At 47.0% G+C, this 24736-nt stretch overlaps 1 protein-coding gene across 1 annotated transcript in view; it reads left to right on the top strand.

Moving 5' to 3' along the window:
- LOC119971775 (doublecortin domain-containing protein 1-like) overlaps nucleotides 1-24736 on the top strand; it is a 695221-nt gene that overhangs the window by 349360 nt on the left and 321125 nt on the right. The window contains exons 14-17 of the mRNA XM_038807879.1: nucleotides 8303-8420; nucleotides 10405-10551; nucleotides 14020-14141; nucleotides 23900-23960. Of these exons, the coding sequence (XP_038663807.1) occupies nucleotides 8303-8420; nucleotides 10405-10551; nucleotides 14020-14141; nucleotides 23900-23960 (448 nt within the window). The remainder of the gene's footprint in view (nucleotides 1-8302; nucleotides 8421-10404; nucleotides 10552-14019; nucleotides 14142-23899; nucleotides 23961-24736) is intronic.

A 24736-nucleotide genomic window follows, 5' to 3' on the forward strand; every position in this document is an offset into this window, starting at 1 on the left:
CTGGCTCCTGTCCTGGCTGTTACGTCCACGACGCTGACAGCCTCTGCCACCTCCCTCCACTTAGGGGCTGGTTTAACACGGGGCTAAATCGCTGGCTTTGAAAGCAGACCAAGGCAGGCAAGGAGCACAGTTCAATTCCCGGACCAGCCTCCCCGAACAGGCGCCGGAATGTGGCGACTAGGGGCTTTTCACAGTAACTTCATTTGAAGCCTACTTGTGACAATAAGCGATTTTCATTTCATTGCATTTCATTTCAGGTGCCGGCTGAGGTTTGGTGCGACCCTGCTGCAGGGTACAGGGCCTCCCTCCTCTGTTTCACTGTGTCCAGGAGTGCCTTGATATCCTGCTCCTGGAACCTTGGCACTGTGCGGTGTACGGCCATGTTCTAGCATTTCCATGTCTCTGCCGGTGGCGTCTTTTGAGGAGCGACAGCGCGCGGCGTCAGTTATGCCACGTGCGTCTGTGACCCCATTCCGGGTCATGCCGTTGCGCTTGGCGGCATCATGGCAGTGCTAGCCCCTTCCTGGGCGGAGGATTTCGCATCTTCCGGTCGGCTCAACGGCGGAGTGCTTCGCACTGTTTTTGACATCGGCGTCAGGTCATTGCGACGATTTCGGTGAAACCTGCCCCTAGTCTCACTCTGATGTGCAGTTCCCTGAGGTAATTAGGCATTGGGGTCTATCCCTTTGCATTGGAGATCTTGGGTGAGTGCCATTCTCCACAAATGGGGACCAGATGGAATGGCACTTGTGGGGGTCTCCCAGGGAATTGGAGATCCCCAGATGCTTTCTTTCCGGGCAGGGTGGCACTGTGGCAGTGCCACCCAGGAACTCTGGCACAGCCAGTTTGCCACCCTGGCAGTGCCACCTGGGTGTCAGCCTGGCTCTGATAAGGTGCCCAGGTGGAACTGTCAACTGTCAGGGGCACTGCCAGGCAGGCACTGCAAGCTGGTATTTTTCACATGGTGGTGATTGGGCCGGGGGTGTGGTGGGGACCTGGGCACCCCCCATATCGTGAGTTAGGACTTGAAGGGGGAGCTCGAGAGATCAGGCCGGCATTTTAAAATGGCGTTCCGATCTCTCGCTCCCCCTACTGGATGGGCATTAGACAGCAGGGTGTTTCTCGGCTCTCCGAGCACTGGGAAAAACACGTCTAAATGCATTCACTATGGGACTCTGTTCCCATTTGGTTTGATCAGGCCCCAACAGTTTGCTGGTGACACAAAGTTGAGTGACAATGTGAGCTATGAGGAGGATCAAAAGAGGGTGCAAAGATTAAGTGAGTGAGGATCAAGGTGGAAGCTGTGGTATAAAGTATGGAGGTGTGTGGTTATTCATTCTGGGAGTAACAATAGGAAAGCAGAATTTATTTTCACCGGGTGTTGACAGTTAAAGAGACCTGACTGTATTTGTACAAGTTACATGATAAGTTAGCATGCAGGTACACCAAACAGTTAGGAAGGCAAATGGCATGTAGGCCTTTATTGGAAGAGGTTTACAGTGTAAGAATAAGGAGGCCTTGCTAAAATTGTGTTGGGTTTGATGAAACCACACCTGCAATACTCTATGCATATCTAAGGAACAAGATGCTTGCTTGGAGGAAATACATGGAAGGTTCAAAAGATTGGTTTGATTTGATTTGATTTATTGTCACATGTACTGAAGATCAGTGAAAAGTATTTTTCTGCGGCCGAGGGAATGTACACAGTACATACATAGTAGAAAAAAAGAATAATCAACAGATGGTACTTCGACAAACAGTGATTAGTTGCAGTGCGAAACAAGGGGCCAAACAAAGCAAATACATGAGCAAGAGCAGCATAGGGCGTCTTACAGGGAACAGACCAGTCTGAGGGGGAGTCGTTGAGGAGCCTTGTAGCTGTGGGGAAAAAGCTGTTCCTATGTCTGGATATGCGGGTCTTCAGACTCTTGTAACTTCTGCCTGATGGAAGGGTCTGGAAGAAGGCAATGCCTGAGTGGGAAGGGTCTCTGATAATGCTGTCTGTCTTCCTGAGGCAGCGGGAGGTGTATACAGAATCAATGTGGGGGTGGCAAGCTTGTGTGGTGCGTTGCGCTGAGTTCACCACACTCTGCAGTTTCTTGCGATGTTGGACCGAGCAGTTGCCATACCAGGCTGTGATGCAGCCGGATAGGATGCTCTCTATCGCACATCTGTCGATGTTTGTGAGAGTTGATGCAGACATTCCAAATTTCTTTAACTTCCGTAGAAAGTAGAGACGTTGTTGGATCTTCTTGACTGTTGCACCAACGTGAGTGGACCAGGACAGACTGTTGGTGATGAGGACCCCCAGGAATCTAAAACTATCGACCATCTCCACTTCGGAGCCATTGCTGCAAACGGGAGTGTGTGTCGCGCTACGCTTCCTGAAGTTGGTGCTCAGTTCCTTGGTCTTTCCAACATTTAGAGAGTGGTTGTTTTCGGTACACCATGCAACCAAGTGATTTATCTCCTTGATCCCTGAGATATGAGACATGTTCTGTGATGGGAGGCTGAGTATATTGGGCCTGTAGTCTTTGGAGTTTAGATGAATGAGAGTGAGTTCATTGAAACATGCAAGATCCTGACGGGGTTTGACAGGGTAGACATTGAAAGGTATTCCCCCTAGCTGGGGAATCTAGAACACGAGGGCACAGCCGCAGGATAACAAATCAATCATTTAGGACTGAGATGAGGGGAGGTTTCTTCACTCAGACGTTTTGTGAATCTTTGAAATTGTCTGTCCCAGAATGTTGTGGATACACCACAGTTAAGCATTTTCAAGACTGAAATTGATAGATTTTTGATCTCTCAGAGAATCAAGGGATATATGTATGGCGGGGTGAAAAGTGGAATTAATATAGAATATCAACAAATGTTGTATTGAATGGCAGAGCAGTTCCAAATGTTTCTGATGATTTATTCCTGCTTCTAATGTGTGCTTATGTTGTGAGAAGAGGAGGAGGAAGGAGCATAAGGAAGAGAAGACTGAGCAGGAAGAGAATGGCGCGGCACCCAGAATGTTCCCAGCGATCGCCCCATGCAGAGATCAAAGACAGGCTGTGTGACCACTTTACAGAACACTTTCACTCAGTCTTCAAGCATGACCCCAACCTTCCAGTTGCTTTCTATTTCAACTCATTATCTTACTCTCATGCTCATGTTTCTGTCTTTGACCTGCCATAATGTTCCAGCGAAGTCCAATGCAAGCTGGAACAACAGCACCTCATCTTCCAATTAGGCACTTGACAATTTTCTAGACTCAACATCAAGTTCAACAACTTCAGGCCATGAACTCTGCCTTCCACTTTGAATTATTTTCCTCTTATTGCCAGCCGACATCATGTTCTCATGTTTTTGCTTTTAGACAGCCCTGACCTTTATTCTGCTATTAACCGATTCTGCTATTTACTGTCAGACAATGCTGACCTTTATTCTGCCATTCACGCTTACTCTGGAACAATCTTTGTTTCTTTGATACTACCATTACCACTCATTTTGCCTTTAGTTCCACAATGTCTTAATCATTTAACCTCTCTGCCCTCTAACCTATCCCTGACCTTTTCTTTTGCTCCAGCTGCCCCTCCCCCCTTTATAACAGCATAAAATCCATCACAAATCTACCCCCCTTCAGTTCAAAGGAAGTGTCATAGTGGACTCAAAACATTAATTTGTTTCCTCTCTCCACAGATGCTGCCAGACCTGCTGAGTTTATCCAGCACTTGCTGTTTTTTATTTCCGATCTTCAGCATCTGCAGTATTTTGATTTTATTATTTAGCAGCTAGAGGAAGGAGGTGATGTCCAGTGCATTCCAATTACAGACGGTCCGTCCAAGATCACCTCATTCAACTGTGGCTCAGCTAAACTCAACCCCAAATCCTAAAACAATCGCACAGCTTACTATCATAGAACATAGTACAGCACAGAACAGGCCCTTCGGCCCTCAATGTTGTGCCGAGCCATGATCACCCTACTCATACCCACATATCCACCCTATACCCGTAACCCAACAACCCCCCCCTTAACCTTACATTTATTAGGACACTACGGGCAATTTAGCATGGCCAATCCACCTAACCCGCACATCTTTGGACTGTGGGAGGAAACCGGAGCACCCGGAGGAAACCCACGCACACAGGGGGAGGACGTGCAGACTCCACACAGACAGTGACCCAGCCGGGAATCGAACCTGGGACCCTGGAGCTGTGAAGCATTTATGCTAATCACCATGCTACCCTGCTATCCTTCTGTTACAAACCATCACAATCTCCCCTTTACCACAATGCTGAAATAAAAGTAATTGCAAAACATTCCAAACCACCAACAAATCCTTCAATATTCCATGTCAAAGTATATTCCCTTAATATCTATCTTGCAGGTGCTTTTGCCTGGTCCAGTGCTGCAGAGCAGCACATGCCAGTAGCTACAGCATTTCTGATGGGAGACTTCCAGTGAGGTAGACTGCACATGGTCTTGTAGGACACTCTTACACCTCAGCATGTGTAGCAGTCTGGGCTGGCTGCCTGACAAATAACCATCTGAGCCTTCTGCAGCAGAACTCTTGTTCAATCTCAGTCTGCTGGCAGGTCAGCACTGGTGGGACCTCAAATCCAGTAATCCTGAGAGATGAAAATGGGTTTACTCTCCATAGAGTCACTGGCACTCCCCCTCTGGTCATCAGCTCTGCCATCTTTGTTATCACTTGGAGGAGAGATAGCGGCAGCCTGTGCTTCCACAGCAGCAAGCAGAGAGTTTATGACCTCAGTCTGAGCTTTCACCACAGCATTGAGAATTTGGGTGGGTTTTGCCTGTGCTGCTTTGGGAACTTAGACATTGGTTACCGCCTGTTGAATGGCAGTTGTGTCTGCAGGTGTTCTCAAGAAGTTGGCCACCACCCTCACACTGGAACGGATAGGATACAGGCACTATAGAAAGCCCTGTGCAGAGTAAAATCCAGTTCCTTGACAGTAACCTGGCTTTCTGGCAGGCCTGCCAATAGCACCAAGCATATTTATGTGCATTAGCATTTTTCTGCATACCACCCCACTGGTGTACTCATCTGAGCCTTCTGCAGAGGAACTCTTGTTCAATCTCAGTCTCTGGGGAGTTCTCACCTACAATATCCTTTCCCCTTGCTGCAGACCACTGACTATTTGTTACCTCTATGCGACCTTCTGAAGCACGTAGAGTGCCAGTATCTGAGCTGCTGACTGTGAATGTGCTACGCTATGGTGCTCCCTCATCAATGCATTGCACATTTTGCAATTCACTTGCCTAACTAAATGACAGTTTTTGGGTATCTGAAAGGCACAGGGTAGGGCTGTAATATGGACAAGAGGTACGAGGTGCATGCTTCCACCATCTGCTGCTCAAGATTAAAGGAGATTTTGGGGTGAGTGGGAAGTGGGACGTGAGAAGGATTAAGTAGGTACATACTGTGTCATCTTCTATGGTTTCAGCCTTGCTGCTGGGCGGAGCGTCCATTGTGGACACTAATAGTAGTGAGCACGTCAATGGATGTGATTGCATACAGGTGTGCATGTGCTCCACTGGTCAGGTGTTCGCTGCTTCGAATTATGGGACAGCCCATCCTGCAAGAGAGAGAGGGAAGTATGTTAATAAGCATGGTGTGATGTATTTGGGTGATATGCCTGTCATCGTTGAACAGCCAGCATGTGTGCAGGGTGTGAAGTATGAGTGTGAACCTTGCATCAGTGTTAAGTATGTGAGAATGAGGTGAGGTTATTAATATCAGGCATGAGTCATGTTTGATAAAGGTTGTTGATAGGGAAGTGAGGGGTGGATGTGGTGATTGGAGTAGTGTGTGAGCCTAGTGATGAAAGATTTGGCATACGAGGTGACCTTGATTATTTGTGTGAGGTCAATAAACTTTTCATGGTACTGCATCCAGATCCTTGTAGTTCCTTCTTAATGTCTGTATGGAGGGCCTTGTGGCTCATTGAGGGAAGAGGACCACGTTTCCACTGTCCATCTCCTGTGGCAGTGACTCTAGCAATGTGGCTGAGATTCTGGGAGGATACCTCAAACCCCACTAAACTGACAAGGAGGGTTTTAGACACATATAATTGTGAATTTCATTGGCTGATGGATCGCTCACCAGAAGGCACAGATTGACAAAAGAACCAGTGAGAAAAAGATTCAGTTTTAACAATTACTCATTTATTTATTTGCTAGGGCAGCATGGTGGTGCAGTGGGTTAGCCCTGTTGCCTCATGGCGCCGTGGTCCCAGGTTCAGTCCCAGCTCTGGGTCACTGTCCATGTGGAGTTTGCACATTCTCCCTGTGTTTGCGTGGGTTTCGCTCCCACAACCCAAAAATATGCAAGGTAGGTGGATTGGCCATGCTAAATTGCCCCTTAATTGCAAAACAATAATTGGGTACTCTAAATTGTAAAAAATATATATTTATTTGCTCATGGATGTGGTGTTGCTGGCTAGACCAGCATTTATTTCCCATTCTTAATTGCTGTTGAGAAAGTGTTGATGAGCCACACCGCTGCAGTCCATGTGGTGTAAGTACACCCATTGTGCTGTTAGGAAAGGGTTTTCAGGATTTTGATCAAGTGACAGTGAAGACGCGGCAATATATTTCCAAGTCAGGATGGTGAGTAGCCTGGAGGGGAATTTTCAGGTGCTGATGTTCCCAATATATCTGCTGGTCTTGTCCTTCAAAGTGGTTCGGAAGGTGCTGTTGAAGGAACCTTTGTGAGCTGCTGCAGACCTTGTAACTGGTGCACATTGCTGTCACTGTACGTCAGTGGTGGAGGAAGTGGATGTTTAAGGTGATGGATCTGCCAATCAAGTGGCTGCTTTGTCCTAGATGGTGACAAACTCCTTGAGTATAGTTCGAGCTGCACCCATCCAGGTAAGTGGAGAGTATTTCATCACACCACTAACTTGTGCCCTGTAGATTGTAAACAGGCTTTGTGGAGTCAGGAATTGAGTTACTCACCGCAGAATTCTTATTCTCTGATTTGCTTTTGTAGCCACAGTACTTATATGGCTAGTCCAGTTCAGTTTCTGGTCAATTGTAACCCACAGGATTACAGCAATGTTAATGCTATTGAATGTCAAAAGGTGATGGTTGGATTATCCCTTGTTGGAGATAGTCATTGCCTAGCACTTGTGTGGCATGAATATCACATGGCACCTATCAGCCCAACCCTGAATATTGTTCAGGTCTTGCTGCATTTGGACATGGACCACTTCAGTACCTGAGGAGTCAGAAATTATGCTGAACATTGTGCAATCATCAGGGAACATCCCCACTTCTGACGTTATGATGAAGGGAAGGTCATTGATGAAACAGCTGAAGATGCTTGGGCCTAAGACACTATCCAGATGAGCTCCTGCAGTGAGATCCTGGGACCGAGATGATTCAAATCCAACAACCACAACAATCTTCCTTTGTGCCAGGTTTGACTGCAACCAATAGAGTTTTCTCCTGATTCCCATTGACATCAGTTTTGCTAGGGATCCTTGATGTCACACATGATCAAGTGCTGCCTTCAAGAGCAGTCACTCTCCACCTCTTGAGTTCAGTTCTTTTGCCCATACTGGACCATGGTTGCAATGAGGCGAGGAGCTAGTGGCCCTGGTGGAACACAAGTGGACTGGCAGTGAGCAGTTTGATGCTGAGTAAGTGCTGCTTGATAGCATTGTCAACAACCCCTTCCCATCATTTTGCTGATGGGACAGTAATTGACTGGGTTTGATCTGTCCTGCATTTTGTGGTATATGCTACCTGAATGGGTGGTGGAAAAAGATTCAAAAGTAACTTTCAATGGCGAACTAGTTATCTATTTGAAAAATCTTCATTTTTCAGGTTTCTAGGGAAAGGGTGGGTGGGTCAATGTGGATAGCTTTTTCATAGAGTTGATGTGCAGTATGGTCTCTTTCGGTTCCTGCAGATTGTATAGAAAGTCTGTGGGATCTTTTACATCCATGCTAACAGTTTAATCTGATAATTGGCAAATGTGTACACCCTCAATCCTGTACTAAATTATTAGTCAACATTATGTGTATAGTGGAGCTTCCACCACTGACTGGTCTCCTGATTAGAGGGAAATCATCAAGTAGAAGCAGTAAGGGCTTGGAAATGAAACCTTTGTTATTTATTTTCTCCTTTAAGCAGGATAGATTCCAACACTTCTACTTAAGTGAAGGAAATTCAGCCATAAGTTTTATCGCACAAATTTTATGGAAAAAAATGTTTTAAAGGTATTAGTTAAAATGAGGTTGACAGAATGCACAATAAATTTTAAACGTGTGGTTAACTTTGTAGGTGTGAGACTTGGGAAGTGTGCACAAGATTCCCAGAAAACTATGACTGGACACAAATGAATCAGCCCTGTCATGAAAAGCTGGACATGACAAAGAAATATCACTTCCTTCAATGGAAGGTGGGTGCCACAATGCTTCAACGGTTAACCAAATCTGACAAGATTTTAATTGTAATCTTTATTATGCTCGAGCTGAAAACCTTCAACCTGACTCCATTGACTTAACTATGGCAGCAGATGCACTGGTGACCTCTGTTCCTGATCCCGTTTAGGGTCAGACAGCAGACAAATAGTTTAAATATTTTCAATACATGCCCGTGACAGTATTGTCACTTTTTGAGTACTTGTTAGAGGGAGTGCAGCAAATGGGATAGAGCACAAAGTCCGTCTTCAGTGCCAATGTCATTGTTTCGGTCACCTTCCTCCTACCTACCTTCTGCACTAACTTCTGCACAGGGATTATCATTGTGGACAGACAGTTTATGGTCCATATTAATATTAGTAAATACACTGTGGTGAATAGTTTTGCCACAGCTGATTGGCAGAGTGCGCAAAAGAGTGAAAAATCATACTGACAGTACTAGTCCAATTTGAATTATATGGACGATTCATAATTTGCCTGTTCTAAGATATCCTAATGCCTGAAAGTATTATTTTGCTGAGAGATAGGTGACTGATCTGCGTGGAGAATCATATGTGGTTTGCTTTGAATAATCTAGTATGTTGTGACAGCATGAGAGCATTGCAGTGTGATGTTTCTTCTGGCTCTGTTTTCCTCAGGTACAGTGAATAGGTGAAAAGAAGAAATATATTGCCTCTGTTGCTAATTACTCCATCTATCTATACATAAAAATATTGTGTCAAGAGTATGTATGAGCACACATGCTCTCCAACACTGACCCTGGCAGGATGTGCAGGGTCAGTGGAAAGACACTTCTGTTGCAAGGGGCAGATGGATTTTTGTGGTAGTCTAGGTGCATGTCTGGGGTCCACCCTCTCTGCCCAAATAGAAAATCTAGTGCCTGTCCAATTTTTGGGTGAGATGAGGGAAAGGTTGTCCAGAACCGATACAATCTTTCATCAACCCTTTGGTTAGGGAACTTCTGGATGCATTCCATTGCCCCCACAAACCCTACCACCCACCTGGAAGGGGGTACATCAGCCAGCCTTCTCCCAGGCCTCTATCAATGCCTGTCTATTATTATTAGTGAGAAAATACTCAAGAACAGCTGAGGGTGAATGACCCATCAATCTTGGCTTCAGATGGGAAAGCGTCTCGCCCCTGTCCATTGCCTCTGCGTGGTGGTAGAATCCGGGTCAGGAACTCATCATTAGATGAATGACAGGCATGAATATTGGACGTAGTGTTAGTTTCATAGCACTGTACATTGCCTACTTCACCCAATATCTGTTGGGAATGGTGGAAGAAGGCATTCAAGTGAAGTGTAGCTACAGAAACCAGCATAGTTTAAACCACTCCCTTTCAATTCTGTGGCAGCAAAGAGGCAGGAGTTACAACAAGCTTTCCATAACCAAAGAGATTTTCAGACATAATTGGTAATTTAATTGGCAAATACTACGTTGCAAATATAAAGCAGGGATGAGAACTTGGACCTTTGAAGGGTTAATGGCTAAATGTGTTCGAGGATATGCCCTTTTAAGTATCACTGACAATAACAAACTGCCTGCTGATACAATTATGCATTGTGTTACCCCATGTCAACTAGATTTAACTCCCCTGTTTTTCCTATTTAACAAGTGTTTCAGTATGTTTCTTTTCTCTCTCCAAAAATAAGCTTATAATTAGTCTGTACTGCCGTGTAGCTCCAAGCTGCCGGCTCCAGCAATTTGTCTGATTGTAAAGCTGCAACGGTTTGTGCTTTGACCTGCTGTTTGGCGTCTTCTGTGCTATAAACAACACTGCTTTGCGGTGTGTTTATCGTCACTCTGGATGATAAGTGCCATTTTAAATTAAAGTTAGAAAAGAATCAAAACGAGAGCCAAAGATTTAGCTGGAGCGATGGAGGTGGCAGCCAGTAAAAATAGGATGAGAACATTAAAAACAAAAATGCCAACCCCTTGTCTGTTTATGCTTTGCAAATAGAAAGATCCCCAGCTGGTCATATACCCTTCGATTACAATTGAAAACAGGAGTGAGAAAGCCGCTTCCATGAAAAAGGACCAAAGGAAAAACAGGACATCAGAAAGAGTGCCAAAGTGGTCTTTCTCTTATATGTGGGTTTTTGCAAAGGTACTAATACTACGCTAATACTATGCCATATTTTTGAGATCTAGATTTAAAAAGGCTGTAACTTTGCATAATATTGACAAAAATATCCTCGAAGGGGAAAATACATTGCACATGAATCAGTTTTAAATTGCTAATGGAGAGTAAAGAGAACGGTGAACGAAAAAGAATACCCAACTAAATTGAGGAAGATATGCACCTATAGGGAGAATGGGACAGCGAGATTTATTTTTCAATTACTCCAGCAAAAGGCCATGTTCCCTAATTCTGTGTTGTAAACATCTTTGGCTCTATGAGAAATAATTTGATGAGGAAAGCATTATGAAAATAAAATTTAGGGTCAACTTAGCATGGCCAATCACCTATCCTGTACATATTTGGACTGTGTGAGGAAACCGGAGGAAATCCATCGGGAGAACGTGCAAACTCCATGCAGACAGTTGCCCAAGGCTGTAATTGAATCCGGGTTCCTGGCACTGTGAGGCAGCAGTGCTAACCACTGTGCCACCCTCAAGTATTGGGGTATATTTTTCAATTGGGTTAACAGCTGCAATAAAACAGACAGGAATTTGGTGCAAATGCAGTCAATGTTTGTACCAAATATGATAAAATATGTCCCATTATATGTAGAACTATACAACATAAGGAGAGTGGAACTGTTTTACTTTCAGCATCTACTCTCCAGGAACAAATATACATCACCTGGGTTGTTAATGTATCTTCTCTCAATGGTTTGTACACCTGCTTACAGACCCCAAGAACCAACAAAATATTGCTCCCTCCTCAATGAGCTGGAAACCTTGTTTTCTTTTGTAATCTGGTGGTCCTTTGTGTTGTGGCTCCTGTGCAAATGTAAGGTACAGTTATCAAGTAATTTGAACAGAAATAGGTCATTCAACCCTTGGATTTATTCTCCTATTAAGTTGGATCATGGCAGATCTGTATCTTAACTCCATCTTTTCCTTGGTTTTTGTACATGTTGCTTAACAAAATCTATCAATCTCAAGTTTAAAGTTTTACTTTGCCTCCCGGCCTCATCAGCTTCTTGTGAAGAACATTCTGGATTTCTCTGTTGACCTCCACTCATTCCATTGTACCAAAGAGGATAAGAACAACTTTAAGACAGAGAGTAATAGAGTTAAACCGTAAGACCATAGTGTATTGGAGCAGAATTAGGACATTTGGCCCATCGAGTCTGCTCCACCATTCGATCATGGTTGATATGTTTGATACTCCTGCCTTCTGCCCGTAACCCCTGACCCCCTTATTAATCAAGAACCTACTTATCTCTGTATTAAAGACACTAAGTGGCTTGGCTTCCACCGTCTTTTGCGGCAATGAGTTCCACAGATTCACCACCCTCTCGCTGATGAACTTCCTCCTCATTTCAGTTTTAAAGGATCCTCTTCAGTTTGAGGCTGTGCTCTTGGGTTCTAGTCTCTCCTACCAGTGGAAACACCTTCTCCACATCCACTCTATATAGGCCTCACAGTATTCTGTAAGTTTCAATGAGATCCTCCCTCATCCTTCTAAACTCCATCGAGTACAGACACAGAGTCCTCAACTGCTCCTTGTAATGGCACAGAAGGAGGCCACTAGTTCGTGGGTACAGTTCCGGTGCTCTGTAGAGAAAACCAGTCAATCGATTTCCTCTGCTCTATCTCCGTAGCTCCTCAAGTTTATTTACCTCAATTAGCCATCCAATTTCCTTTTGAAATTATTCACCATCTTTTGGAGAATCACCATTCTCCACTTCTGCCATTCTCCTCGGCAGTATGTTCCAGGTAATTACCACCCAGTGTGAAAAAATGTTCTTCTACATATTTTCCCTACATCTCTGGCCCAAAACCTCAAACCTGTATCCCTTAGTTCTTGTAATTTCAACTAATGGGAACAGATTTTTGTTTATCTTATCTAAACCCATCATAATCATGAACTCCTCTATTAAATCTCCCATGTTGGAGAATAACTCCAGCTTCTTCAGCCTAACCTTGTAGCTAAATTCCCTCATCCCTGTGGTCATTCTAGTAAATCTCCTCAGCACCCTCTCAAGAGCCTTTGCATCCATACTAAATTGTGGTCACCAGAACTGGAATATTCTACCTGTGGTCTAACCAGACCTTTATAATGATTCAGCTTAACTTTGTTGCCTTTGTAACTCAGTAGTTCAATTTATGGAGACAAAGATCCCATGTTCTTTACAAGTCACTCTCTCAATGGGTTAGATTTTCATGGAGTTGGGAAGAATCTATGGAGGGGTGAAAATGGCAATGGAACTTGATTACTGGTTCCCGACCCCATCCCTGGGCCTGGATTTTTCAGCCCCATTATGGCGGCCCCCATCGTGGGAGGTTTAGCGGCCCAGTCAAATGTCCATTGATTTTCATGGAACTGGCTGATCTCAGTGATGCTTCTGAAGTTCCTGGTTTTCAGTAGAGTCTATTAAGGGTACAGACTTGTTTGAATTGTGAGCCCACATCCTACACTCCCAAACTGGTTAGCTCTGATCCTCTGCAATTTTCATGGGTCAGGTCACGTTTTCAAAAAGTCATGGTTAATGGCACCTCAAAGGTGTCATGAACCATAGTCTGTGTGAGGGGACTTTTTTAAAGATAAGTTTAAAAGGTCCTCCTCATGCTCGCATGCCAAGGAATGGCACCTCCAGTTCCATTCACCCACAAGATACAATGTAAAACCAATGAACCCTACAGTGACCATAGTATGCGTAAATAAAAATCACTGATTCATTGATAGAATTACACTTCCTGAAAAAAAATACTTTTTTTTTACTGCAAATCAATAGAAATATTAAGCATTCTGATCCTAAAGTATCAATAGCATAAACTGAAAAATTTTGCAAATGACAGAAGAGATCAAGGAGCCAGAACTGTCAATCAAGCAATGTTTTCCCTGGGGCTCAGCTGTTTCAACAGTCTAATGGATTTCTGGGCTCTCTGCCAAGTTTAAATGCCATGCCCCATTATACATTTCAGACCTCAAAGATCAAAACTTAGCCCAATGTGTGTTGCCACTTTGAAGATCTATGCACATGAACACCCAGGCCATTTTTTTCCTGCATACTCTATAGAACTATACTATAAATTCTATATTGTCTCTTCCTCTCCCTTTTGCCAAAATGTATCACCTTACACCTCTATATTAAATTTAATCTGCCATTTGCCTGTCCATTCTCCTTGCCTATCTAAATCCTATTGCAGTTGATTGACATAATCATTACTGTCAGCCATACCTCCAAATGCTGTATCATTGGTAAAAGGAGGCTAAAAGTAAACTCAGAAATTCCACCAGAGTTGTATGGGAGGTCACTGATTACAAGCAGCCTTAAGATGCGCAGGGTGTTTCATTTTATGAGAAAGTAATCTCCAAACCCTTTCAGATATAATGACCTCACCATATCTCCTGCTTCTTTTCTCTTACTCGCCTCATTCTCTTTGTGGAATGGATGCAAAGGCTGGAATGATCATATGTCGTGCTGTCCCACAGCTGTGCCTTGCTGTTGGTGATCAACAAATCCAGTTGAAGAGCGAGGGTAGTCTTAATTTGGAAGGATTTGAGTTAGTCGTAGAGAAAAGGTATGTGTTTATTCACTAGTGAAATCATGATATCAGTTTGTGATACAGTTTAAATATGTAAAATGGACACGATTCAATGGAAATAAATCTATGTCCGGTTTTGGGCATGTTTAGCATGGTATTTCTCTGCAGCTGCATCGCAGGGAAACACCCCGGCATTCATAGATAGTTCATAGAATTTACAATGCAGAAGTAGGCCATTCAGCCCATCAAGTCTGCACCGGCTCTTGGACAGAGCACCCTACCCAATGTTAACACCTCCACCCTATCCCGATAACCCAGTAACCCCACCCAACACTAAGGGCAATTTTGGACACTAAGGGCAATTTATCATGTCCAATCCACCTAACTTGCACATCTTTGGTCTGTGGGAGGAAACCGGAGCACCCGGAGGAAACCCACGCACACACGGGGAGGATGTGCAGACTCCGCACAGACAGTGACCCAAGCCGGAATCGAACCTGTGACCCTGGAGCTGTGAAGCGATTGTGCTATCCACAATGCTACCGTGCTGCCCTTCAACGGCACTTTGCCATTTTTTAGCCTTGGGGAGTTCCTCTCTGCTGAGCTCGCACTTGAGTCCTTTCCTGCTGGGAGCCCATTTGCCTGGCTTCCCCCACATTCAGTTCCCTCCACTCATTTGCCCCCCTTCCCCCAACCTCTGGGAAGCCACCGGGAAATGTCCCTCACTGCCTGGTAAGGCTTTCCAGGCCTGATCCCTGGCAGTGCCAACCTGGCACCTAGGTACACTGGCACTGCCATCCTCTCTATGTTCTCCTGCCAGTCTGGGTAATGCCAGCGTGACAGGGTGGTACTGCCAGGGTGCCAAGCTGGAAGTGACAAGGTGCCCAGATGCCAGGGAGAGTGCCAGGGTGCCATCCTGCCCTGTCCTCGACCACCTGGGCGTTTCTACTTGTCTTGGAGACCCCCCCTCCAGATGCCATTAGGACTGGTCTATGTTTGTGGAAACCGGCACTAAACAGTATCCTGGCGAGCTCTTCCAGGCATGGTTGTTAGGTTCCGGGCATCGGGAGAATCCGGAAAATACATATTTAAATGGGCCTAATGAATCATTTAAATATGCAGATCTGGGGCGGGATTCTCCCCTACCTGACGGGGCGGGGGGTCCCGGCGTAGCGGAGTGGCGCCAACCACTCCGGCGTCGGGCCTCCCCAAATATGCAGAATTCTCCGCACCTTTGGGGGCCAAGCCCTCACATTGAGGGGCTAGGCCCGCGCCGGAGCGGTTGGCACCATGCCGACTGGCGCCAAAACCGGCACAACGGCCTTTGATGTCCGCCCGCTGGTGCCGGGGCTGGCCAAAAGGCCTTCGCGGTTCGCGCATGCGCTGGTGCGTCACCTACCGCTGACGTCACCACCGGCGCATGCGCGCTGGGGGATTCTCTTCCGTCTCCACCATGGTGGAGGCCGTGGCGGCGGCGGACGATAAAGAGTGCCCCCACGGCACTGGCCTGCCCGCCAATCGGTGGGCCCCGATCGCGGGCCTGGCCACCGTGGGGGGCACCCCCCGGGGTCCGATCGCCACGCACCGGGGGCCCACTCGCGTCGCTGATCCCGCCGCCACCAGAGGTGGTTCAAACCACGGCGGCGGGATTGGCCTCCCCGCGGCGGGACTTCGGCCCATTGCGGGCCGGAGAATCGCCGCAGGGGGCTCGCCGCTCAATGCGGCGCGATTCCCGCTCCCGCCAATTCCCGGGTGCCGGAGAATTTCTGCCACGGCGCGGGGCGGCATTTTCGGCGGCCCAGGGCGATTCTCCGACCCTATGAGGGTTCTGAGAATTTCGCCCCTGGATCATGCCTGATGAGGGCGAAATCTAGATTGCGACATCTCACGAGATTTTGGTAAATGATGCGTTTCAAGCATCATAAAACCCGTGAGAGGCAACTGATGTGATTCAACAGTCTCGTCCCGCACCAAGTTGGGAGTGACGAGGCCTGCTAAATTATGCCCATTATACCATATGCCAAAATCCATATTTTTTATTTGAAGAATGCAATTAACCAGCATTTTACGAACATATGATTTGTGTTTCAAGTTCCACATTCCTATCTGTCCCCGAGAACCTTTGATTTGCTCACCGAACAAGAATCTATCTACCGCCACCTTAACAAATATTGAGTGACCCTGCTTCCACTGCCGTGAGACAGAGTTCCAAAGCCGCATAAGTGTCTGAGAGAAACGAAAATCCGCAATTTTATCCTAAAAGAGCAGTCCCTAATTTTACAACAGTGCCCCCTAGATTCTCCCACAAGAAGAAACAATCTTTCTGTATCCAGTTTGTCAAGACCGATCAGGATCTTGTACACTTTAATCAAGTCACCTCTCACTCTTCTAAATCCAGTAGAAATAAGCTCAGCCTCTCCAACCTTTCCTCATAAGACAATCAGCTCATTGCAGGTATCAATTCAGTAAAGCTGCTCTGAGCCACCTCCAATTTATGACTTCAGTGTAACAAAATGATTCCTAACATGTTGAATTCAGGATAATTGTATTTAAATGTATTTTACATTTAAAATTATAATAATATGTTGACTGGAGGGAAGAATTAATGTTGGCGATTATGGTAAACAAACATTTAATAGTGTTGTATGACTTTCTTTTTTATCTGTCGTTTTATTGGAGATGTCATCAGGTTAACAACTCTATTAAAATAGTGAACCAAGGAACGTCACCCCCACCCTGTGAATAGCCATTAGTTACTATTACTAGCCGTTATATTCATTAACATAGACATAGAATTTACAGTGCAGAAGGAGGCCATTCGGCCCATCGAATCTGCACCAGCTCTTGGAAAGAGCACCCTACCCAAGGTCCACACCTCCACCCTATCCCCATAACCCAGTAACCCCACCCAACACTAAGGGCAATTTAGCATGGCCAATCCACCTAATGTGCACATCTTTGGACTGTGGGAGGAAACCAGAGCACCCGGAGGAAACCCAAGCACACACAGGGAGGATGTGCAGACTCCGCACAGACAGTGACCCAAGCCGGAATTGATCCTGGGACCCTGGAGCTGTGAAGCAATTGTGCTATCCTCAATGCTGCCCTTTTGGTTCTGAGGCAATATCAGTTTGACACCATTGGGTTAACATCTGTTTACACCGAATGCATGCATCACCTGGTTTAGAGCTGTAGGAATTTACTTTAACCCTTTTGCGTCTGATGCCTCGTGCTGGTTCCCTCATTTGTAAACCACCTGCGGCGCGATTTGACTACTGCATTGCGTCCGGCGCAGATTTGGGTGTGCTGGTTAAATAGTGGGAAAAATCGAGATTTCCGCCAGGCGCAAATTAGTTTGCTATCTAACCGGCCCGCTCCCGATGGTAAATTCCGACCATGCCCAAATATGGCGAGCATATCATTAACTCCAATTTGCATAATTTCCATCTCATTAATGAGATTGAAGGTTGAGTGTAACATTTTCCCAGGAATTAACCAACTCCATAGTGAGAACTAGTAGGGGCGTCGTTTAGTACTCCTTTTTTAAATGTAAGCTGGCGCAATAGCTGGTGAGTGGAACTGATGAGGTGAGTAGCCATATCCATTTTCGGGCATGCAGCTAAAGAGCACTGGAATTGCTCTTGTAAGCACCTGCGGTGCGATTTGACCACTGCATTGCGTCCGACGCAGATTTGGGTGTGCCGGTTAAACAGCGGGAAAAATCGAGATTTACGGCAGGCGCAACTCCAGTGCTTTGGGGATGGGGCGGTAGGTGGTGGAAGACGTATCAGGGGTTGGGCTTGGTCGGGGGCTGAAGTGTTCCAGGTCAGGGGTCGCCCTGGGCTGGAGTGGGGAAGTGAACTTCCAGGGCAGAGCCCTGTTCTTGGTTATATGCTGACGCTCACTTTAACTCCCTTTGACTGTGAGCAGCCTCAAGCTTCACAGCTGAAGGCTCTTGCTAATAAGGAATTGGCCTTGTTAGTTGTGAGAGGACTTCACAGCTGTAGGTTGTGTTTGCTGCGTGCCCCTGCTGGTGGCTGCAAATGCTGTTTCCTTCCTTTTCTATCAACGTAAAGAAGGACAATTTTTTGAAGAAACCTGGGACTGGAACACTGGTCTCAGGGGTACATATGAGCCCAGAAGGCAATCCGGTTTGAAGTAAGAAGTCGCTATCGTACTGGTGCGCGACATTGATCCAAATGGACCATGTGATGATGCAGTTGAAGAAATGCCTTTGCAGATTTCTGGTGCTTTTGCTGTTGGTGTGGTGAGTGCTGCATGCAACTAGCACATCACCGTGAGTTAAACACCCTGGAAGTCAAGGATATTCAACAGCGCCTTCAGTGTCAGTGGAATACGCGGATGCCAAGATTTGGTTCCGGTGAGTTTAGGCCATGGGGGAGGGCCTGAACAGCTGTGGTTCCTGGACGGAGAATGGCACTGATAGATGGAACAAATAATGCATTGATGGACAGATCATTTCTCTTTTTTAATAAATGTTTTTATTGGGTTTTTTTGAACAAGGTATAATTACCGTTATGTACACAGAATAAGAAACACATATATATATACACACATTTAGAGGAGAAGGACACACCCCAACATTAAAAAAAATACAATAACATATGCAATGGAATAACTGGTGGGGTATTGTGCACCAGCTCGACAGCGGCATCTCTGTACATCTGGCAAAATTACCCACACCACATAAGTAGGCGACTGGGTGGGGGGGGGGGCAAGCACACCTTTGGGTGCCGGGGAGAAAATCACAGCGTGCGATATTTGGCTGTGCTGTGTGTTGCTGTCGACCGCCCTTCCCGGACGGGTCTCGCTGCCGTCCCACGCTCGCCACCGCTTCTGCCGCTCCTCCCGTCCTCCATTTCCAGTTTCCTCGTTCCCCGCTCCTGGAGATGTCATGCACGTTTTGGCATCCCGTGTCCTCCCTCCGGCTCCCGCTTCCCTGTCCCCCGCCGTCCCTCCTCTCCCCCCCCCCCCCCCTCCACGTTTCGCCTCCCTCTCCCCAGGTTTAGCTGTCTTCCCCCCCCCTCCTGTGGTTCACCCCTCCCTCCTCAGGTTTAGCCGTCCCCCCCTCCCCCCCCTCCCCTCCCAGTCCATCTCTCCCCTCCATGCCCCGGCTACCTACCTCCGACTCCCGACCATTTTCCCCTGATTCTTGGCCACCCGGCTATTCTTCCTCTTGTTCATTGGCCACAAACAGCTCCCGGAATAGTTGCATGAATGGCTCCCACGTTCTGTGGAAGCTGTCATCTGACCCTCGGATGGCGAATTTGATTTTCTCCATTTGGAGAGATTCCGAGAGGTCGGACAGCCAGTCTGCAGCTCTGGATGGTACTGCTGACCGCCAGCCAAACAGGATTCTACGACAGGCGATCAGGGAGGCAAATGCAAGGGCGTCCGCCCTCCTCCCCAGGAATAAATCTGGCTGGTCTGAAACCCCGAAGACCGCCACTATCTGGCATGGCTCCACCCTCACCACTTTGGACATAGCCTCGAAGAAGGCTGTCCAGTACTCCACAAGTCTGGGGCAAGACCAGAACATGTGGGCGTGGTTGGCCGGGCCTCTTTGGCACCGTTCACATCTGTCCTCCACCTCCGGGAAGAACCTACTCATATGGGTTCTTGTTAAGTGGGCTCTATGTACCACTTTTAGTTGCGTCAGGCTGAGCCTTGCGCACGAGGAGGTGGAGTTGACCCTATGCAGTGCTTCGCTCCAGAGTCCCCACCCTATCTCAATCCCCAGGTCCTCCTCCCATTTCTTTCTTGTTGCGTCCAGTACGGTGTCGGCCCTTTGTACCAGTCGGTCATACATGTCGCTACAGTTCCCTTTCTCTAGGATACTTGTGTCCAGTAGGTCTTCCAGTAGTGTCTGTCGTGGCGGTTGTGGGTACGTCCTTGTCTCCTTTCATAAGAAGTTTTTGAGCTGTTGATAACGTAGCTCGTTTCCCCTGGCTAGCCGAAGGACAGATCATTTCTATAACAACATTCTGGACATAACAACACATTTTCAGGCTTATCCTCCATTTTTGCTGAAGAACCTGCAAGGGGTGATAACAGGTATTTGTTTTTTGTGTGAAAATGAGCTGATATAGCTTTGTATTGGTACCATTATGGAACTTATGTGACATTTCCTTGTTGTTTAATGGATAGTGTGATATGTGGAATGTTTTGTAGCTGATATTCAAATCTTTTTTACTGTTGACCGTTTAATAAACAGAGTATTCTCAAGTGGCTTCTCATGGGTGCACGTTCCATGACTCAGACAATGATTGTTGCATTGCATTTCACTCAAACCTTGAAGCCTGAACACTTTGTCTGAACTCTAGAACGTCAGTACCATAGAGGCAGTTGCCAACAGTCAAGCACAATAGCTGGGCTTCAGCACGGCGGTATGCTCGCAGCCAAAGGGTGAGTATGGGGACCAAGGGAGGGCACCTGAGAATGGTCTCCCTAATGTTTCTGGCAGGGGTCTGGGGTCTAGGGGCTCATGATGTGGCCCGGGGTGAGTGTGCAGACCATGTTTTCCGGCACAACTGGCTTGGTGGATGGCACTGTGAGAAAAGGCGGGACACAAAAGGGTGGGGAGGCTTGGGGGATTTGAGGGTCTCTGGGTGGAAGTCCTACCTGACTGTTGGTCTATCTCCTTCTCCAATTCCAGAAAAAGACCAAAATGGATGTTGATGTCTGTCCCGCAGAGATTGCCCTCGCGGTGCTCGTGGCAGCCCAGGCAGCCAGACACTGCAGAAGACAGCAACGATGATGGCGGCTGTAGGTGGCATACCATGTACAGGGGGTCGCTGCAAACCCTGAAGACCTGGCTGTTGATCGGGCTGTGGTGGAAACTAGAATGGGGGCGCCAGCGATGGCCCACGTGATACAGGCGTCATTGGTCTTTCGAGGAGATGATTGACAGCATGTGCCGCAGGAGACTCCATCTCAAGAAAGAGACACTGTTGAACCTGTGCCATGTTGGAACCCCCTGAAGGAGGAGGACACCCGCTCCCGGTGGCTCTGAAGGTCACCGCTGCCCTGAACCTTCATGCAACCAGTTCATTCCATGGCTCGAGCGGGGTCTTGTGCGGCATATCACAAGCTGCAACCCACAAGTGCATCCATGAGGTCACAGTTGCCCTCTATGCCTGGGCATCAGAATACATCAACTTTGAGCTGGACCAAGAGAACTACGATGCCTGGACTGCAGGATTCTCCACCATCGCCGGAATGCTCCATGTCCAGGGGGCAATTGAAGACACGCATGTTGTTTTGCACTCACTGGGGCATCAGTGCCCCGGTGAGTTTATTAACAGGAAGGCGTTCCACTCCATGAATGTGCAACTCATGTGTGACCACCACCTCTGAATCATGCACGCATGTGCAAGTTTCCCAGGGAGCGTGCATGACAGCTCCATCCTGGAACACTCAGAGATCCCCGACATCTTCGAGGACCACCTCAAGATGATGGGTTTGCTGTTGGGGATAAGGGGTATCCGCTGAGGTCCTGGCTAATGATGCCAGTGTTGAGGCCGAAGACCGAGGAGGAGCCATCTGCTTTCATTGACGGGTGCAATAGTCTGCTGAAAATGTGGTTCCGATGCCTGGAACGCTCTGATGGTGCACTGCGTCCCTCAGAAGCTCTCCCACTTTGTGATAGTCTGCTGTGCCCCCCACAACCTGGCACAGCAGCGGGCTGACATGCTGCTGGAGGGGGAGGAAGAGGCGGAGGGGCATGTGGCCTCGTCTGAGGAGGAGGAGCTGGACCAGGAGAGGATAGTGGATGAGCCTGGGGAGGAGCGCAGGAGGACTTGGAGAGTGGAGGACAGGCGGCCGCAAGGCTCTGGAATGCCTGGAGTACCAGGGAGGCCATCATCCTCACCTGCTTCTCACAGGACGAGGCTTTGTCCATCAGCTCATCCCATCCCCCTGCATTCCCCTCCTTCCCCCCCTTTCCCATCCCCCCATTCTCCTCTTCCCCATGCCATTCCCATCCTTACTACCGCCTCCCATTAATCAGCCATGCCTTGGACACCACCACTCAAGATGCTGACCTCATGCTTCAGGCTTTCCACTGCGGTCGCCAGTGTAGACCTTAGTCCCATGCATTGTCGGCATCATCTCCTGCGCCCATAGCCTTTCGGACTCCTCCAATCGGTTAGGCACTCACTGGAATATCGCTGAAATCCCCTCCTGAATCTCACGGCTGTGTCCTAGCAACTGCATCAGCTCTGAGATAACCTCGTCCAGAGTCTCTCCATCTGACTGGGACTCAGCAGTGTCCTAGGATACAGCAGATCTCCGACTGCTGACTACCTTGGATGTTCCTGCCTTCACTTGATGTGCATCAGCAACTGTGTGGTGCTCACCAGTTTGTGCCCCAGACGCCTGTCCATTAATGCCACCCACCGAGTCGTGTGTCTCTGTGCTGGTGGATGGTGGGGAGGAGGGTGGGGGGGCTGCGGGATTCTCCATTTTGCTGGCGCCTGGGGGGTTTCCCGATGGCGTGGGGTTGCCCCACATGGGAAACCACATTGACCAGCCGGCGCAACAGAGAATCGTGCCGGTGGGGCGAAGAATCCAGGCCTGGGTGTTCGATGTGGCGCATTGATGGTGGTCTCCTCGGAGCTCTTCTTGAGGTGGTCTCTTGGGTAGTGGAGGGGGATGCCTCCGGATGGCCCGGCCCCATCAGCTGGTGATCTTGAGAAGCCTTGCCAGGTCGGCACCGGCAAATTGAGGAGCAGGTCTACTCACTGCCATGCTTATGTGTTGACTGGAGAGAGTGGTGAGGGACTGTTTAAAAGCAGCTCCCTCCTTGTTAGTGGCGAGATGCTGAGGCGCGAGTCTGGGAAATCAGACGGAGAGACAGCCAGTAATGGTGTGAAGCTCATGGAGGTTCATTTCCAAACACTAACTGCCGTGAAAGACGGACTGTGAACTGAGTGCATAGCCTTATCCTTTTCAAAAATTGTAATAATGGTGTTATGGTTCTGTTCCCGTGTCTAACTGCAGAACATTCCCAGACTGGGGAAAAGAGGTTGGGTCAATTAATCTGGTGTTAGCCCACAGTCATTATTGCCGTTGAGCACATTGGGCTGGTAGAAAAGGAGAGACGAGAGAAGATTTCCCTTCCATTTCTCTTCATGTTTTCTGATTATCACACAGTGTGATTTCAATCCAGTACGTTTAAGGTTATGCATCAGGAATTACTGTTGAACAAATGTTTAACATGCTCCCAACAAATCCTGTCAAACATTTTTCTGAAAGTGTTACCAACCCGATTATTTGGGTTAAAATATATGTGTACACTTGTTAAAATAGCAGAGAGAAAGAATTATTAGGAGTGGTTGAGAGTTTGCAGGAAACCTTTGGTTGATACCTTTTTTCAATAGTCTGCAACCTACATGATTGTTTCCGACCCACAAATGACTCAATTTATTGGGATACAAATTTGCCAGGCAATGGAGTAATAAGTGGTGGTATCATATGTGCTGTCTATATTCCCTGCTTGATATTCTGTTCCATTACTGTCAGTAGAGCTGAACGTCAGGCAGACACTTGGTGGGCAGCCCCTAATGCGTTACTGCCGGTTTGTTTTGCCGCTCAATCTAAATATTTCCTCATTGTATTCTGTTTCATTCAAGGTGTATTTGCAATCCTGCCCTTTAGCTGATCTGTACTTTGCTATACCTGTTTTATAATCACGGTACTACTGCAGCCTTGTAAGATGACGTTTATACCCTTTACATAACACAGATCTCTTGCTTTTGTTTTTCTCTGCACAGAATGAGACAAAGTCCACATCAGCAGTGGGGGTTCAGCACAGCCGGTCACATTTACTCTCTGGTTTGTGTTGCGGCTTCTACTTTGAAATATATAATTGAAAGGCAAGCTCTAATGTAACCACTGCAGCAGTTGTTTCTGCTGCAGGAATCCGACGTAAACTCCTTCGCAGGCGGCAGATTTGCTGTTCACTAGCTGTAATGAAATCGCAGGCATGTCTGTAGTAAATGCACTCATAATTTTACCATCAACAGTGAACCCAGTGGAAATCCTGCCATGGAGCAAAGCTCACATAATATGTATAACTTGGGAATGTATTTTGAGCTTAACAGGCAATAGAAAAGTATTCATTTGAACATTTATGCACACTTTTAGAATGTATATTTATCCTGCTTCCTGACCTCCAGTTCTTCTTGTAACTGGGAATTACTGGAAATTAAGCTCACTGTCAAATGTTATCACTTTGTGTGTGATAAAGTTCCTCTTTTCTCCCCATGATTCCGATTTAATCAGGAATTATGCATATGGGCCTTATTTTGTTCGGTGAATTGGACATTCTGAATTCTCCCAGTGCACCCGAACAGGTGCCATACTGTGGCGACTAGGGGATTTTCACAGTAACTTCATTGCAGTGTTAATGTAAGCCTACTTGAGACACTAATAAAGATTATTATTATTATTGCCTGTGGGTGCCCATTTTGCATGGAGTATAAAAAATCTGAAGGGGGAACCTGATGACCTATGACACTGGGGAGGGGGGGGGGGGGGGGGGGGAGAGAACCCCTAAAACTAGTGTTCAACATAGATACATGAAATTGTGAAGAAATAGATTGGGTTCT

This window comes from Scyliorhinus canicula, chromosome 9, assembly GCF_902713615.1.
Source record: "Scyliorhinus canicula chromosome 9, sScyCan1.1, whole genome shotgun sequence".
Lineage (NCBI taxonomy): Eukaryota > Metazoa > Chordata > Chondrichthyes > Carcharhiniformes > Scyliorhinidae > Scyliorhinus > Scyliorhinus canicula.